At 32.6% G+C, this 16,470-nt stretch overlaps 3 protein-coding genes across 8 annotated transcripts in view; 1 reads left to right on the top strand and 2 right to left on the bottom strand.

Annotated features, from left to right (window-relative positions):
* The first annotated feature begins 510 nt into the window (after nt 1-510).
* On the top strand, nt 511-4,926 carry LOC117236998 (importin subunit alpha-3). Of its 2 annotated transcripts, none has more exons than XM_033500498.1 (9): nt 511-980; nt 2,053-2,155; nt 2,215-2,428; nt 2,740-2,900; nt 2,960-3,186; nt 3,264-3,629; nt 3,719-3,953; nt 4,037-4,128; nt 4,216-4,926. In XM_033500498.1, exons 1-9 carry the CDS (start codon nt 819-821, stop codon nt 4,306-4,308), a joined length of 1,653 nt encoding a protein of 550 aa, XP_033356389.1. In that variant the 5' UTR covers nt 511-818; the 3' UTR covers nt 4,309-4,926. The 2 variants fall into 2 exon arrangements, with proteins under 2 accessions (XP_033356389.1, XP_033356390.1); XM_033500499.1 differs by having other exon boundaries at nt 533-884.
* A 145-nt stretch (nt 4,927-5,071) lies between these two features.
* On the bottom strand, nt 5,072-8,459 carry LOC117236999 (39S ribosomal protein L3, mitochondrial). 2 transcript variants are annotated; one of them, XM_033500500.1, is made up of 8 exons: nt 8,350-8,459; nt 7,968-8,049; nt 7,782-7,875; nt 7,477-7,701; nt 7,254-7,385; nt 7,016-7,176; nt 6,743-6,932; nt 5,072-5,373 (listed from the first exon to the last, which is right to left on the bottom strand). In XM_033500500.1, exons 2-8 carry the CDS (start codon nt 8,027-8,029, stop codon nt 5,134-5,136), a joined length of 1,104 nt encoding a protein of 367 aa, XP_033356391.1. In that variant the 5' UTR covers nt 8,030-8,049; nt 8,350-8,459; the 3' UTR covers nt 5,072-5,133. The 2 variants fall into 2 exon arrangements, with proteins under 2 accessions (XP_033356391.1, XP_033356392.1); XM_033500501.1 differs by lacking the exon at nt 8,350-8,459 and adding an exon at nt 8,122-8,140.
* Nucleotides 8,460-11,037: 2,578 nt separating this feature from the next.
* Nucleotides 11,038-16,470, bottom strand: part of LOC117237018 (EH domain-binding protein 1) — a 59,930-nt gene continuing 54,497 nt past the window's right edge. For 3 of the 4 annotated variants that reach the window (XM_033500572.1, XM_033500571.1, XM_033500574.1), the window contains 6 exons: nt 13,734-13,959; nt 13,289-13,594; nt 12,627-12,762; nt 11,785-12,022; nt 11,584-11,696; nt 11,038-11,501 (listed from right to left, as the gene is read on the bottom strand). In XM_033500572.1, the coding sequence (XP_033356463.1) occupies nt 11,314-11,501; nt 11,584-11,696; nt 11,785-12,022; nt 12,627-12,762; nt 13,289-13,594; nt 13,734-13,959 (1,207 nt within the window). In that variant the 3' untranslated portion in view covers nt 11,038-11,313. The remainder of the gene's footprint in view (nt 11,502-11,583; nt 11,697-11,784; nt 12,023-12,626; nt 12,763-13,288; nt 13,595-13,733; nt 13,960-16,470) is intronic. The other variant, XM_033500573.1, reaches the window with a different exon arrangement.

Genomic DNA, 16,470 nt, shown 5'->3' with positions numbered 1-16,470 from the left:
TATTCACATAACTATGCGAAAATTCAAAACAAATATTAATAGATTAATTCAAAATAATGAAACATGCGTATGATTTTATTTTTCACAACAAATGATCATTATTTCTTAATAGAAGCTATAAAATATTCTCTTATATGGTCTATGTTTTATAAACTAATATTACACATAAAATAACCTATTGAAAAATAAATTGGCAAAAACTTTAATTCATATCTGTTCATGTTAAAACTACTTGTTATCTTTAAGAGCGAATTTGAAAAATTTCTATGTTTATACATGTATATCCATGTTTATATGTGTATTTATATATAAAATGTTTAATGATTTTCCAATTACATATATGTACATATATACTTGAAAAAATGTAGAAAAGTTACTGTGTTACTCGCATCTTAGCTGATGATAACCATATTAAATCTGCAATATTACGAAACGTTTTTAAAGAAAATAGATCACTAGCAGGTTATATAGTGAAAACCGTGGTGAAAACACACGCGTCTTCCGAAGCGCCACCTTGCTCATTTCCGATGTTCTTTTCGGAGATGGCAGAAACGTTGCGTTTGTGCTGAGAAAACGTGACTAAGGATAAGAAAGAATATTTGATGGTCGATCGAGATCCAAGAAAGAACGAGTGTTATATATTATTCCATTGCATATTGATGTACATTAAGGCTGTCGCGCAACGGTATGCAGCTGTCGAAGTAAATCGACCACAGTAACACGGATACAGAATTTTTCGCAGTAGTCCGTGGTCACGGGTATCCGGGTGCCGGCACATATCAATATAAGCGAGTGCGAACGATTTAGTTATTGAAAAAATGGCGGCGGAAATGCTAAGCAAGAATCGAATGATGGTTTTTAAGTACAAAGGCAAAGATCAAGAAGTGAGTATCCGGTGTGTTCATCATTGTGCGCAGTTACGTTGTGCGTCTGGAAACTTCGGCTGTCGTACTGACCGGATAAATCAAAGATTATTATGGGTGCTGGTTTTTTTTTCAAATTTCTGCAATGTATTTGCATACTTTGTTGTCCCATATAATGGATGGATCTGTATATTCAGCTAGCATAAGATGCATCAATATTGTTAATATAATTTTATCAAATACCGCAGTATCGTATTTTGAATAGAATCGTACTATTCCGAAACAAGTAGACAGTATCGTTACATTAACGTCAAATATAGCACTATCAGAGATAGACCTGAACAAATTATTATAAAAAATATATTATGAGAAATATAAAGTCGAGTTATTTTATTTTGACTGTTTGTTTAAATCCTTATGAGTAAGTTATTAATAACTTACTATGTAATCTCATTATATCCTTGAGATAAATAATGCTTTTATGTATCTTTTCATTGCAATTAGAAATATTGAGATTCTGTAGAATGTATGTGATATTTTAGTTTATCTCACTTGAAAGAAATTGGTATATTGGACCATTTCCAAATAGTAAAAATGTTTCGAAATTCAACTAAATTTGTCACAAAATTTTTTAATAAAATTGTATTGGTTTAAAAAAATTCTATTGAAAGATACATTTTTTATTATTGTTGTATTTGTAGGTAAGTAAAATTTACAAACATAAATATACTTTGTTCTTTATAGTACATTTTTTTTTATACAAGATTTTGAAGTTATTATTAAAGTATTTTCAGTTATGATACTAAATTTATTAATATATTAAAACTTTAAAAATTGTCAAATAAATATCACTTCCTGAAATTCATGCATTATTATTAAAGAATGCAAAATGTTTCTATGTATTGTATGATTGTTACATGTTTTATTACATTGTACAAAACAGAAACATTTTCATTGTCTAATATTTCAATTTTACTTCAATAGAGATTGGTAAAATCATCATAATACATATTTCTTAATTTTTAGAGCATAAAAACAATATTACAGTAATTATGCTATTTTTCTATAATGAAAATGTACTTAATCTATATCTTCTTTTTAAAGTACATTTGTATTTTAAAGGTATTGGAATGCGACACATTGCAGTTGATTTAATAACTTTTGAATGGCAATGTATCATATATTTCAGGAAATGAGAAGAAGAAGAAATGAGGCAACAGTGGAGTTACGTAAAAACAAACGTGATGAGACTTTACAAAAACGAAGAAATGTGCCTATTACAGATTTAATAGGTAAAGTTTTTAAAAGAAAGAATATTAAGTGTCGGTGATGTAACAACATCCTTTTCCAGATGAAGAAGATATTGATAAAAATAACATTGATTTATCAAAAATCGATTTAAAGGAACTAGTGTCGAAAGCTGATAATTCAGATCCAGCTGTTAAATTACAAGCTGTGCAACAAGCAAGAAAGTTACTATCATCAGATCGTAATCCACCGATTGATCGATTAATTGAAAGTGGCATTTTACCAATTTTAGTTAAATGTCTTCAACAGCACAATAGGTATGATAGTGAATGACTTTGTGTATATACAGAGTTAATTATGACCTTGATTATAATCCTACTTTATAATATTACTTAGTATATTATTTTTTGTGAGAGTAAAATTATATTTACTGGTTGTGTAAGATTTTATAGGTCTAGAAATTTTATTATTTGTCTTTTGCTTTTAAGATAGGAATAGAATGAAATACGTACATAATAGTTTTTCTTAAAGGCTCGTTTATAATATTACATTTTCAATGGCAATAAATGCTTGGTTTTATCGTTTGCATCTTTATTATTATTAAATATTAATATAATTTTCTTTCCAGTCCGTCACTACAATTTGAAGCAGCATGGGCTTTAACAAACATTGCAAGTGGAACTTCACCTCAAACGCAAGCAGTTGTAGCTGCTGGTGCAGTTCCACACTTCTTGCATTTGTTACTGTCAAGTCAACAGAATGTCTGTGAACAAGCTGTATGGGCTTTAGGTAGGTAAATTAAAGTAAACAATACTGTCATGTGGTATTGATGATCTTTTTTATTGTAGGAAATATTATTGGAGATGGTCCTCTATCTAGGGATTATGTTATCAACCTTGGTGTTGTACAGCCATTGTTAACGTTTATTAAGCCAGATATACCAATTACTTTTTTACGTAATGTAACTTGGGTAATCGTAAATTTATGTAGGAATAAAGATCCACCGCCACCTGTTAAAACTATTGAGGAAATTTTACCTGCTCTTAACGTACTTATTCATCACACAGATATCAACGTAAGTTAGACATTTAATACACTAGTAATTACATGTAGTTATTATAAACAATTTATTATATTCAAAATAAATTGTAGATTCTTGTTGACACAATTTGGGCAGTGAGCTATTTGACTGATGGTGGTAATGAACAAATTCAAATGGTTATAGATAGTGGTGTAGTGCCTCGTCTTATACCACTTCTCTCGCACAAAGAAGTTAAGGTGCAAACAGCTGCTTTGAGAGCAGTTGGCAATATTGTAACGGGTACAGACGAACAAACGCAAATTGTATTAAATTGTGATGCACTTTCATATTTTCCCAATTTATTAACTCATCAGAGGGAGAAAATTTGTAAAGAAGCAGTTTGGTTCCTTTCAAATGTAACTGCTGGCAATCAATCTCAGGTTCAAGCAGTTATAGATGCTGGATTACTGCCTCTCATTATTCACAATTTAATGAATGTAAGAAGATATTTTTGTTAAAATTATCGAATTTTTATCGATTTAACTTTTATCGATGTTACCATTATATATTTACCTTTTTTTATCAGGGTGAATTCCAAACACAAAAGGAAGCAGCGTGGGCAATCAGCAATTTAACAATAAGTGGCAATGAAGAACAGGTCGCGCGGATGATACAAGAAGGCGTTATCGCACCTTTCTGTAATCTCCTTGACTGTAAAGATACTCAAGTTGTACAAGTTGTTTTAGACGGTATACACAATATGCTCAAACTTGCTGGACCACAAGTTGAACAGTTGGCCAATATGATTGAAGAATGTTCAGGTTAGCCTTTGTAGCATTTAATGCCATGTACAACATTATTTTAAAGTATATTAATTTATATTATGAAATTTGTGTTTTTGTAGGTTTGGATAAGATTGAATCATTGCAAAATCACGACAACATAGATATTTATAAATTAGCGTACGAAATTATTGAGCAATACTTTTCAGAAGAAGTATGTACTTACTCTATTTTCATAATTAATAATTAGATTTTATTGTGATGTTTTTAACACAGAAAAAATAATTTATGATTCTTTTAGACAAATGATACGAATCTGGAGCCACAAGTTGTGGAATCAGCATTTGAATTCGATCAGACGACGAGCATTTCGAATGAAGGTTTTAAGTTCTGAGAGGGCCTCTATTATTTCTTATCTGATCGTGCCGTCCCCCGACAAACTCTGTTATGGAGTCATTCTACTTACCCTTTTATATTCTTATGTGGCAATTTCAATATGCCGTTATCAAATCAAGGATCATGTTTGGTTTTGCAAATTTAAAACTGTAATTATGACTGGCCAATGTTTTGCCCTCTTCCTCCTCCGAAAAAGAGAAATTAGAACAAAATAAGGATAAAGCCGTGGAGCAAAAGAGTTTCTTATTGAGATAAGAATCTGTATTCTTTTCTTTTTGATTCTTTTAACAAACTATATGTTAGCTTTTTCCCCTTTCTGATTGCGCATATTAAAATCATTGGTGGAGCGGTACTTAACCGAATGCAGCTATTGACATGCATCATATTGACTAAATTATTCTAGTAAATTAATTAACTTGCTCTCTAAATTGAAGAGCAACGAGGAAAAGGTCCTTTTTATTGTTTGATCATGCTGCTCTCCACTCTAACTTGAGATGAGTCTTGGTTAGTGATGTTACATTTATAAAATAATTCGTGTATATTTTAGGCATGTTAAATTTATAATAATATTGATTACTAAATAAATAAGTCAATTGACTACTCTTTATTAGCTTAATTCACGTCTATGAATTATTTCTGTAAGGGGAAGAGGATAAACAATAAAACTGTCTAATAAACGCGGCGACGTTAATTGCTAATCTTTGCCTAGATTTTCGATTGCGTGAATAAGCAGGTTATCTAGAAATTTGAAGAGATTTAAATATTTTCATAAAATATGTCCTCTTATTATAAAGTACTTTTTTTATTTACTACGTTATTACAATTACGATTTTGGTTGATATTCAATAGTGGGGTCACTAAATGGGTGAACATCATCCGCATAAAGTTCTTCAGGAAGTACATTCGTGTTTTCATTATTCGGTAAATATGTAGGAAAATGTGGTGACGTACTTTTTTTAGTAGGTAAAATCGTATCATACAAATAACACATGGTATTTACCTCTCCTGGGACGTTATGACCTAATACCCAAATTACATTATATTTAGTGTTTATTCGTAGTATCTGCAACATACACACAAAAGTTTAACAGTGATCTGAAACCATTGCATATATTTGTTAATAATCTTTCAACATATTTACATCGTTGTAATTATTTATTAATCTAATTCTGATGGATTCTTTCTAAAAATTTATTTACAATTATTGCTATTGCAATTGTGACAGATTAATATTATTTTATTATTTATAATTCTCATTTGCTGATCTAAAATAATTGTGAAATTTTTGTGTATAGCCATATAACTGAGGCATGTCTTTAAATAATCCTATAAGGAAATTGATTAAATTTTTTAATTCTACGTTTGAGAGTTTCCATTAGATTAATAACTATTATTAATAACTAACAGTTCTTTCATTTTTTGCTAATATCTTTCATACGCTCTAATATCAGAGTGTTAAAGGAAAAAGTTATTACACATTGTGGAACGTTATGACGTTGGTATATTCCTAGCACAATTTATCATTCTTGCAAATTTTCTATATTATTTACATTACAAACTATAATTTTAAAATAAATAATAAATGAATCATATAAGTTTGACTAATTGTGAATATATGTTTTTCACTAGCTGTTGTAAAATAATTTTAAAGTGCCACTGCTGTATAATGTATCTTCCTTTCAAAAGTAATATAGTTTTAAAGAATTAACGTTTTGTAACTACTGAATGATGTAAGGAGATAATCTTCAAATGTTTCATCATAAATATCTACATTCTCAAATATTTCATATAAACATTTCAGAATTCAGTGTATCTTACTTCTATACTAAACACATTTTATATGGAAAGCAATTCTGAATTCCTTACATGAGAGTTACAAAAGATTGAGCTGAAATGTTATGCGTAATTTTTAACTAATTTTATTTAAGATAAATGAAAAAATTGAGTACATTCTTGTAGTTATAGATTTTCAACTTCACGAATATTTTTTTTGTAAAACTACAAAAAAAGAAATAAATATGCACTATCTTTGTATAAAACTTGGAAAAAATATTTACAAATAGTGTTCAAATATATAAAGTATATGTATAAACAATAATTTGATATAGCTATTATACTGATAGATCATCTTGATCATTCACTCTAATTCTACAATTGAAAACAAAACAAATTATGTGGTTTGATGGAAAAATAAAGATTCAATTGTACTGTTTAATATATTGTGATACATAAAAAAAAAATAATAAGAAAAAAGATTATACCGTATTTTGAATTGTTGTTTTACTTGTATCATATATGATATTTCACGATAACAAAAAGTAATAAATATATAAAAAAAAATGTCTTTAAATGAATATATTTGCAACCAAAAGAAAGACGAATAATAGATCATAAATGTAATAGATGTGTGCTAAGTAAAAATGATGAATTACCTTTACACCTTTGAGAATACGCCAACGATTTCCCATATGTCCAGGCATTTTAGTACCTGGCATTACCCTAGCCTTTGTTCCTCCTGAGCCTATATTGCCTGGTCTTCTATGCGTTTTAGTTACACCATGAGAAGCAGGCATACCTTTAAAGCCCCACCTTTTCATGACACCTTGAAAACCACGATCTATACTATGTTTTTAAAGAACAACGTAATGGATTACATATTATACACATCATGTATAAAAAGGAAAGTATTAGTAAATAAGATTTACGTTTTTCCTCGAATATCAATAAATTCTCCTGGTTTAAAATGAGCTGCACACAAAGGAGTTCCTGGTTGAAGAGCAGCATTTGGTGAAACTACAAATCTCATTAGTGTTTTTTTTGGTGTAACTCCAGCTGCATTAAATATTCCATAATATTCCTTAGTAAGCTATACAAATTGATAATACAAACATTATATTCAAAAAACTTAGATAAATATTAAGAGATATAGGAAACATAACATACTAGCTGCGGATCAATGTTTACTGCACCTAATACGAGGCAACCATTTTTTACTTTAGGTTGTAAATGTTTAGTGCGCTTAACTGGATTGAATTCTTCAGGTGGCATATATTTTACAACTTCATTATCTACAATCTATTAAGAAATTAGATATATGAGTTTATATGAAATCAAAATGTATTTCATATAATTATTATTATAGTATATTTACTATATTAGGAAATACCTGTATTAGCGTTGTCGTTACTTTTTTACCATTTTTCAACCACATTGGATATACTCCTATCTTTTTCCCAATTAAACCAGTACGTTTAGAGCCTGGAGTCCATGTTGCGGACTGAACAAGTTCTGTATTTAATGGAGATTTTTGTACACCGAGCAAACCATTATTGGCTGATACAAATTCAGAGAGAAATTCTTTGTTTTCTGGAGAAAGTTCTTCATTATAACGCTAATATGAAAAATGACAATATAGACTATTTGCGAAACAGTAAAAAATAAAAATGTTATTTATCTATTTCAAATACATACTATACGTGTTGGTTTTGGTAGCCACTGTGGGTGACGTTTCTTTGGTGGAGGATTTTGTAATTTACCACGAGCAGGAACAGATATTATGTTAAGGCTAAAATAATTGTACTAGTGAAAACTAATTTATTTTACAGAAACATTCAAGTAAGTTATTACAAGTATAAACATATTATTCTAACTTAATACCTTTGTTTTAAGTGTCTACTAAACAGTTGAAATCCATTAAGGCTTTTTAAAAGTGATGTCATGTTTGTGAAATATAAAAATTCTGAAAGAGGTTAGATTGTAAATTAATTGCGAATATAAGATCTGTTTATAAGATGTAAGATATTAATAATACATTTATGTAATATGCAACAGAAAAGTTTGTAATAATTAATTCTTATTTTCATAATTTTACAAATTATGCTTTACAGGCAACAAATTTAATCTATTAGCAGTTTACTACTAGAGTTAGCACAGACGAGATGTAAAAATTATAAGTTATAAGATAAACTTAAAACGTGTATATTTTTATTATTATCGTATTAATTTTAATATTTAGTGGAGCCGATAACTAAGTAAGTACATCCACAAACGAGGGTACATCTGAATTTGATCCTACTATCCGGGTCCCAGCACTGTTCCTGAGACAGTAAGTTCTCTGATTTGCGTTAGAGTTGATATAAGAGAATAACAATGAATTATCTAATTTATAAGTAATGCAAAAATTTCGAAAGAACGCGAAGAACTTCGCCTTGAGATAAATCGTTAAAGGTAAATGAAAATGTATATAAAGAAACAACACATGAATCGGAAGAAAAAATATATACATTAACATCTCAAATTGTCGTAACGAATGAAAAAACTTTGAATTATACACAAAGTAATAGTAGAATTGAAAGGAAATATCGAAGTATATTGCAGATTGCGTACTACTTATTTATTAGTGGGGAATAAAATTTGATTCTTTATTTTATTTCCTGATTCCTAACATTTTTAAACTATAAATTTAAGTTCAAATAATAACTTTTAAATAATCATTTTTTAAGTGCTATTTATATCATCCAAGTATTACAAATAAATTTTTATTTTATATCCAATTCTTTAATGAAAGCATTTTTGAAAATGAAAAAAGATATTCTATTATTTGAAATTAATTTAATGACTTATTCAAGTTTTCGCACACAATTTAATAAAAATTTGTAACTAATATGTTCTAGAACCTAAAGGTCCTATGACATAAAGGTCATAAATGATTGGACGGCGGTTGTCCATCGTTAGAGATATCGTCGTTCTAAAGGCACAGATTGCGTGCGATGAGATTAAAAGTAACAGAGGAAATGAGAGTGCTCACGCCCGTACTTCTAGTGTTGTATCATAATATAGGTGTTGCACCATATGACCAAATGCTGAGTTTACTTAACATTAGCATGTACAAGAACCTATAACATTAGGGATCTGCCCTGTTTGCTTGTATACTAGCATACACACGAACTTATTGAGTTCCACGCTACAAGAATCTATTTAATTGTACGGTTCTATGGAAAAGTTCATATCTACTTTTTCTAGTTTCATGTATACATATATACAATCCCTAATTTTATAGGTTCTTGCACATGCTAATTTTACTTAAACTCAGCACTTGGCCGTATGGTGCAGCACCTGTACTGTGAAAGAACTAGAACCACGGATGTGAGCATTTCCTCATTTTCTCTCTGATAGAATATAGATCGATCTTGATTATGGGTATATCGATCATTGATTTAATTATTATTCCTATCATTCCTTCGTAAGTAGCGCTCGTATCTTATTCTATACTGAACCGATAATGTCGCATGTGATACTAAAATAGTATGGGGGGGGGGGCTATGTAGCCCCCGGTCTGCGAAGGAATTGAAAATTCTAGCATTTCTTGCTTTTAAAAATGTATTTGTGGATGATGTAAGATATTTTGATCAATTTTACAATTTAAAGGTATTTTTAGAAAAAGAGCTTAATATAGGAAGCTTTACAATTTTTATTTCCTCTCTCAAATAGGTAGAATATTTTAAATCGAATAATCTTGAATTTCATACAGAAGTGTTAAAAGTTTGTGAACTTTTTTTTTATACCTTGCCAAGATGCTATCAAAATAAACGTATGAAAGATCAAGACAAGGTAAATATTGCACAAGAATACCGCCTCGCGTCCTCCCTTATCTTTCATATACTAATTCTGAGAAATTAAAGTTAAAATATCTGCTAAATTTTGCCAAACTATAAAATGGTTTTTTTGGTATAAATAGCTTAATATCTTTTTTTAGAGAATATCCAACTGGATCGATTAATGTTGTAAAAAATATGCGGTACCATTTAAAAAGCTCAAGGTCACTTTAATACTTTAGGAAATATAGTTATAAAAACAAAATATATTCGTTTGACCAGACCCCTTAAATACAATAATCTATTTCACTTCAAACAGTTTTTGATAAAGTGAATAGATCCCTGATGATAGTTTCTACTGACTCACCATGTATTTCTATTGACAAGGAAATAGCGAAGTCATAAATTACAGTATCATAGACGGTATTGATTGATCCTACCTACAGCAGTAACTTTTAACGCCCTTCTATTATTTCACCCAAAATTTTTGAAGTCGTCGAACGGTCAAAATATATGACATTTACTGCTTCACTAATTTTATGACATCGCTATATTTCCAACAGTGGCTATACATAGAACGAGAATTTCTTTCTATTTTAAAAAATCGTTTCAGGTTTTAACGAACAAACTTCGAAAAGTATATCAATTTCTTATCCCTTCATTTTCAAAATATTATATAGTGACGTGAAATCATTTATGACTATCAAAATGCATTGCTTGAATGCTAAAACGAAAGATTAAGTGCCCGAGAGAAGACAAGTGTTTTTATATAACCTCTGCTTAATTCTAAACAATCGATTCAACGTTTTCAAAATGGCATGCATAATCCATAATATCTCTTGATCGCGCGCATACGAGTTGATACACATTTCTAATTTTTGTTGTAATAAAACGTTTGGAAATAAAGTTTTTCATTAATACAATTACTAAAACCTAAATGTCTAACGTTACATAATACTCATAATATAAACGACATAATATTCTTTCGTCTACAACAGTAAACGTAATATTACATTTTTTCGAAACTAAACGCACAATAAATGTACGTAAACGTTTATGCGAAGAATCCTTCGTTATTGTGGCTGTATCCAAACGATGCCAAAGTCGAGTCGTTTAATAATAACAGCTGCTGCTTCATTCGATCATGTTTTCATTTTTCAGATTATTTGATAATTTTATTTAGATTGATAATTTTATACAAACAGTATACATAATGATATACATAAAGAATATACAATCTTATCTAAATAAAAAGTTGTTAGATCAAAATTTCATTTGGAACGTTATTTTAAAGAACCTTTGAATCATAAATTCGAGGTAGCATTTTCCAGCGAGTTACACACAGTAACGTTTACTTAAAGTATTCGATTGGAATATTAAAGTAATTAAAAGTAAAGTATCGAAATAAATTAAAACCATTTTCGCTTAGTATGACGTTTTAGTGTCAACTCCATTTCATCTACATCCTTATCAACATCCTTCTTCAATATTCTTTTCAGTCTCTTCTCTTTTATTTTCTCCTTTAATTTGTTTTGTTTTCTTTTCTTCTTTTCGGTCGTATCCATATCATTGCACGATATATCGTTTTTATTTTTAGCTATTAAACAATGAACAACGTAATTTTCTTTATTAAGATAGATCAGTAATAGGTACTTTCATTTCATTATACTTGTACTTGCCAGCAAATAAGTCCATGTGACGATGTATACTCCGATCTTCTTCTATTTCTCTGCGACGATCCATTTCCAAGCAGTCGACAATTTCATTTCGTCTTTCAACAATTTCTATCAATCTGTCGATAAAAATATTAAGCTTTCATTGCACCTTTTTTATCATTTACGAATAGCTGTTAAAAAAAAGAAAGAAGGCTGAACTTATACCTTTGTATCAACGCTTCTTCTCTTTGTTTATCAAAATCCGTTTTAGTTGATTCATTTTGTGCCATTAAGCATCGAATTTGGTATTCCACTTCGGCATGTTCTTCTTCTAATCTCTGCTGTCTTCGGAGTAACATTAATTCGGCTTGTCGTCTAAATAACTCATTCTTTTCATTTACTAAAGTAAATAACTCTAAGACTAATTCTTCTACGTCTGTTCCAAGGGAAATATCTGTAGTGTCTACAATATTATGTATGTATTATTATAGAAGAGAATTGTAAATATATAAAATGTTATATTTTATACAAAGTATAATCGTCCATATTTAGGAGGGTGTCCCCAATCTAAATGTCAAAACTACAGGATACCATGCAGGGGACCGACAAACTAAGAAAAAAACGTCCTTTAGAGATCTGCTCGTTTATGCTCCATTTTGGAGAAAATCGCGAGAGTGAGAAAAGAAACAAAGAAGTTTTGCTTTTTTCACTTATTTATTTATTTATTTAGGCTTATTTGTTCTGAGAAAGCGATGTTTAGCTACGATTTAGAAATGTCAATGTTAGATGTATCGCGTGTATTGCTGCAAGAGGGTATACCATTTTGAACAATATAAAGAAGAAGTATAAATAAGTATAAATAAGTGAAGAAGCGAAGACTTATTTGTTTCTTTCTTCGCGATTTCCTTCAAAATAGAGCATATGCGTGTAAATCTCTAAAGCACATTTTTTCTTCATTTACCGGATTCTTATACGCTTCCGAAATGTTGACATTCAAATTGGATTATTCATCGGAATTATTTTTCCTTTCCTTAATAGGGAGATTTGGGCATAACAAATATATTTACCGCTAATCTGTGGTCCAGATTCACATTTACTTCTTATCAATTGTTCCAATCGGACACCTTGCTTTTCTAAGCCTTGTTGTTGCAATTCTATTTCATCTAACTCCAACTTAACATCCTTAAGAGACATTACTTTTATCTAAAATGGCCAAAAAGCTTATTTTTATTTATGTTTTCAAACGTTTATGTTGATGTTGTTTCAAACGATGAGAAAAGAAATGTTGGCAGGACTGGCGTGGGTTCAGCTAACAAGGTTCTTTATGATACGATGGACACGATGCGCGACATGCGACACGAAGATTTATAACTATCAACTATACTACTGTTATACAACTATATATAATATGCACTTCTTGGTTGTTTGAAGTGTGTTGAAGCGTGTGTGAGAACGATGTTCGGTGTACAGAACGGTCGAGACGCGGAACGGCGCGATCGGTTTTAAGGAAAACAAAGTGGCCTCGAATATATGTACAATTGCATACATTGCGCCAGGACGTAAATGGATCTTAATCTCTCTAAATGGAATTGTCGCAAGAGTTAGGCGAACTTTGGTATTTTCAAATCCGTGGAATTACGGAATTACGTGACTCGCGCTTAGACTTACAGCTACGACGCAATTCACAGTTACAATTTACAGTAAAATAAATGAATAAGTTTCCACTTACCTTTCTTCTATGTGGTATTGGACAAGGTGGAGCAGGTCCTTTCTTCCTTTTCCATTTTCCTTCCATACTTTTGTCTAAATATGATCTACAATGAAAAGTTTCCTCGCATGTTATGTGTGGAAAACTCTGTCTGTTTCTATTTGTTTCATCTTTATTAGTCTTTTCATCTTCCCATATGTTATATTCTACACTGGCATCGTGTGATTTATTCATAGGACACTCTTTAAAACCACTTGACACTGGAATTGGTGGTGGTGGAGCTGGTCTTGGCTTACGTGTTTTAAATGTTTTATGCGAAGGTGAATCCTAATAACAAAAAATTTGATATTTTTAGCTATCGTTCGTTGTACTTTTCACATGGAACGTAATATAAACGATGTATAAACGATGGAATAAATTTTTACGCGAGTATTGTAAATTGTAAAAGATCGTGGTCATAGATTACGAGATATTCGGCAGAACTGCATTGTAGTTTAGACATTGAAGATGTGCGCTGATCGGAAACACATTCCTTCTTATTTGGTGGTAACGGTGCTGGTTTCTTTTTCCTATAAGCTCCTCCTGTACGTATCCCTGATTCTGGGCTTCTCAAATAATTACTTGATATGGATAAATAATCACGAGTGTCGCTCGATTTTCGTCCATTTTTACTTGGGCTTTGCTCGTTGTGCCTACAACAAAACAAAATATATATCGTCTATATAAATTACCTTTTGAGACAAAACAAAGTTTAAAAAACATCAACATCTTGAAGTGTTTCGGTTTTGTAGAAATTTGTATAACGCGCCAATGACTATCGCGCGAGTTTCAGTTAAATCAGAAAAGATTTTTTGCCAAAAAAATATTACCCACTTCGAAATGCGCTAAAAACTATGAAATAATTTATATTTTATTTATTCTTTATTTAGACATATATGAATTGTATTTCGGGGACTTGGTAATATTTTTTGGGGCAAAAACGAGTAGGATTGACTTGAGTACGAAATTGTGTTCGGTGTTACGAAGTTTCGCGACTAGAAATAAATATTATCTAATATATGCTATGTAATATCGTGATATAATGTGTTTACAAAGAGTGGACAATAGAGATGTTAATCAGACAGAAAAAGACGATTGTTGTTCAACCTGAACTATTCACGCCAAACGCACAGAAAACAGCGCAATCCACACTCTCTCGGCAACGCCACTCGCAACCTCTGTCTCCGCTCGACTCGCACACGGCTCCTCGACTCGCACTCTCTGCTTTTCGACTAACGCTCTGGCCGTTGCCGCATTCCGTTGTCTTTTTCCTAGGCCCACCGCACACGTGTTCTGCAAGCGCTCGTGGCCAGGGTCACGTAGGTCTTTTCCACGAAACTATGCACTTGAAAAGACCGATGACACATTGATGGGCCCGACGGCGCCTCGGCTCTCGCGACATTGTTCATAGTTCGCCCGATATTTCTTAGGCCTTTCGTCCACGATACTACACTCGGCCATCCTGCAATAACATCTGCCCTCAGATGTTGCCTTCTATCTCGCTGTCATCAGATGCGTCACTTTCGGCGTTTAGGACCCAAGGTTTCATAAAATCGAGGTGTGTGCGGGTCCTTCCTTCGGTACTGCTTCGCACGCTTTCTTCTTTTCTTGTAATTTCGCAGGTTCCCTTCTAGCTTACCTATGTTTCGTTCGGTTAGGCTACAGTCAAGGCAGTTGGATACCACGTATTCGACCTTTTCGCGTAACCCCTTGAACCAGAAGTCCTTCTTGCCCATAGCTTCTGTTTTGGTAACCTCGAAATGCCCACGCTCGTGCGCTTGCCTGACTACTTGAGCCCGCATCACCTTCGATACTACTATTAGCACATCGTCCTTACACTCCTTATACAAAATATTGTTTCTTACTACCTGCCCATCGGCCTGACTGCACGTTGCGGCGTCCAAAATCCTACGGACTTCAATGTCCTTGTTCTGTGCCCTTCTCAACCGTGCAATCAGCCCGTCTTCACTCTCCGTTACATACATAGTGCTCGGCAGGGGGTTCCTACTCAGAGCATCTACAGGCTGCATACTTTTTCCCGGCCGATGACATACTTGATACTTAAACTCGCCTAGCAACAAGGCCCATCTAGCCACACGCACACACAAGTCTTTCTTTCTCATCGTCATGGCGAACGCTTGACAATCAGTAACAATAGTAAACGGCACACCTAACAGATATACCCTGAACTTCTTCAACGCTTTTACTATTGCTAGCACCTCTAGTTCGTAGCTGGTGTACTTCGCTTCTGCGGGAGTTGTTTTTCCGCTGGCAAAGTAGACTGGATGGAATTTACCGTCGTTCGGATCCAGTTGCATTAATATCGCTCCGTAACACTCTGCGGACGCGTCAGTATGCAACTCGGTCTCTGCGCCTATTCTATAGAGTGTTAAAACAGGCCCGCTGGTAAGCGCTGCTTTCAAAGTTTCGAAAGCTTCCGATTCCCGATCCCCGAACTTGAAGTCTACCCCCTTTTCCAACAGGTCGGTTAAGGGTTTGGCAATCTTCGCGTAACCTCTAATGAATTTTCGAAAATATCCTGTAAGCCCCAAAAAACTCTGGACTTTTCTAACCGATGTTGGCTTGGGAAAGTTTGCAACGGCCTTAGTTTTATGAGCGGACGGCTTTATGGTGTTTCCCGAGACCATGTGTCCCAAATACTCGATTTCCCTCTGCATAAAACGACATTTTTTCCAATTTATGACTAGCCCATACTGCCCAGTTAATTCTACGACCATTTGCAGGCGTTCCCATGCCTCCTCTAAATTCTTCGCAAGGATAATGATATCGTCCATGTACACGATGACAATACCCTTATCCACCAGTTCTTTGTAGATCTTCGATATGTACTTTTGGAAGACAATAGGGGAAATTTTCAGGCCAAACGGCAACTTCAGAAATTCGTATTGCCCCGTGGGCGTAACAAAAGAGGTGTACTTCTGGCTATCCTTATCTAGACTTACGTGGAAAAACCCATTTTTTAGATCTATTGTTGTAAAAAGCTGGGCGCCCTGCAACGCGTCTAAAACGTCTTCAATTAACGGCAACGGAAAATGTGGACACTCAATGAGTTCGTTAAGCTCACGAAAATCGACGCAAACCCTGATGGAGCCATCTTTCTTTCGGACTACCACTATCGGGCTCGCATACTCCGAGTCCGACGG

Source organism: Bombus vosnesenskii, unplaced genomic scaffold (genome assembly GCF_011952255.1).
Source record: "Bombus vosnesenskii isolate JDL3184/JDL3185 unplaced genomic scaffold, Bvos_JDL3184-5_v1.1 scf7180000013353, whole genome shotgun sequence".
Classification (NCBI taxonomy): domain Eukaryota; kingdom Metazoa; phylum Arthropoda; class Insecta; order Hymenoptera; family Apidae; genus Bombus; species Bombus vosnesenskii.
This window is presented reverse-complemented; position numbering and strand designations above follow the sequence as displayed.

What these genes read in the sequence shown, in the direction of transcription:
- LOC117236998 (XM_033500498.1), top strand. Translation starts at nt 819, where the DNA reads ATGGCGGCGGAAATGCTAAGCAAGAATCGAATGATGGTTTTTAAGTAC. An exon ending in TTCATCACACAGATATCAAC is followed by an intron (nt 3,187 to 3,263) that starts GTAAGTTAGACA and finishes AATAAATTGTAG; the next exon opens with ATTCTTGTTGACACAATTTG. An exon ending in AGCAATACTTTTCAGAAGAA is followed by an intron (nt 4,129 to 4,215) that starts GTATGTACTTAC and finishes TGATTCTTTTAG; the next exon opens with ACAAATGATACGAATCTGGA.
- LOC117236999 (XM_033500500.1), bottom strand. Translation starts at nt 8,029, where the DNA reads ATGACATCACTTTTAAAAAGCCTTAATGGATTTCAACTGTTTAGTAGA. An exon ending in AGTAGACACTTAAAACAAAG is followed by an intron (nt 7,876 to 7,967) that starts GTATTAAGTTAG and finishes CAATTATTTTAG; the next exon opens with CCTTAACATAATATCTGTTC. An exon ending in GTATTCTCAAAGGTGTAAAG is followed by an intron (nt 5,374 to 6,742) that starts GTAATTCATCAT and finishes TGTATGTTGCAG; the next exon opens with ATACTACGAATAAACACTAA.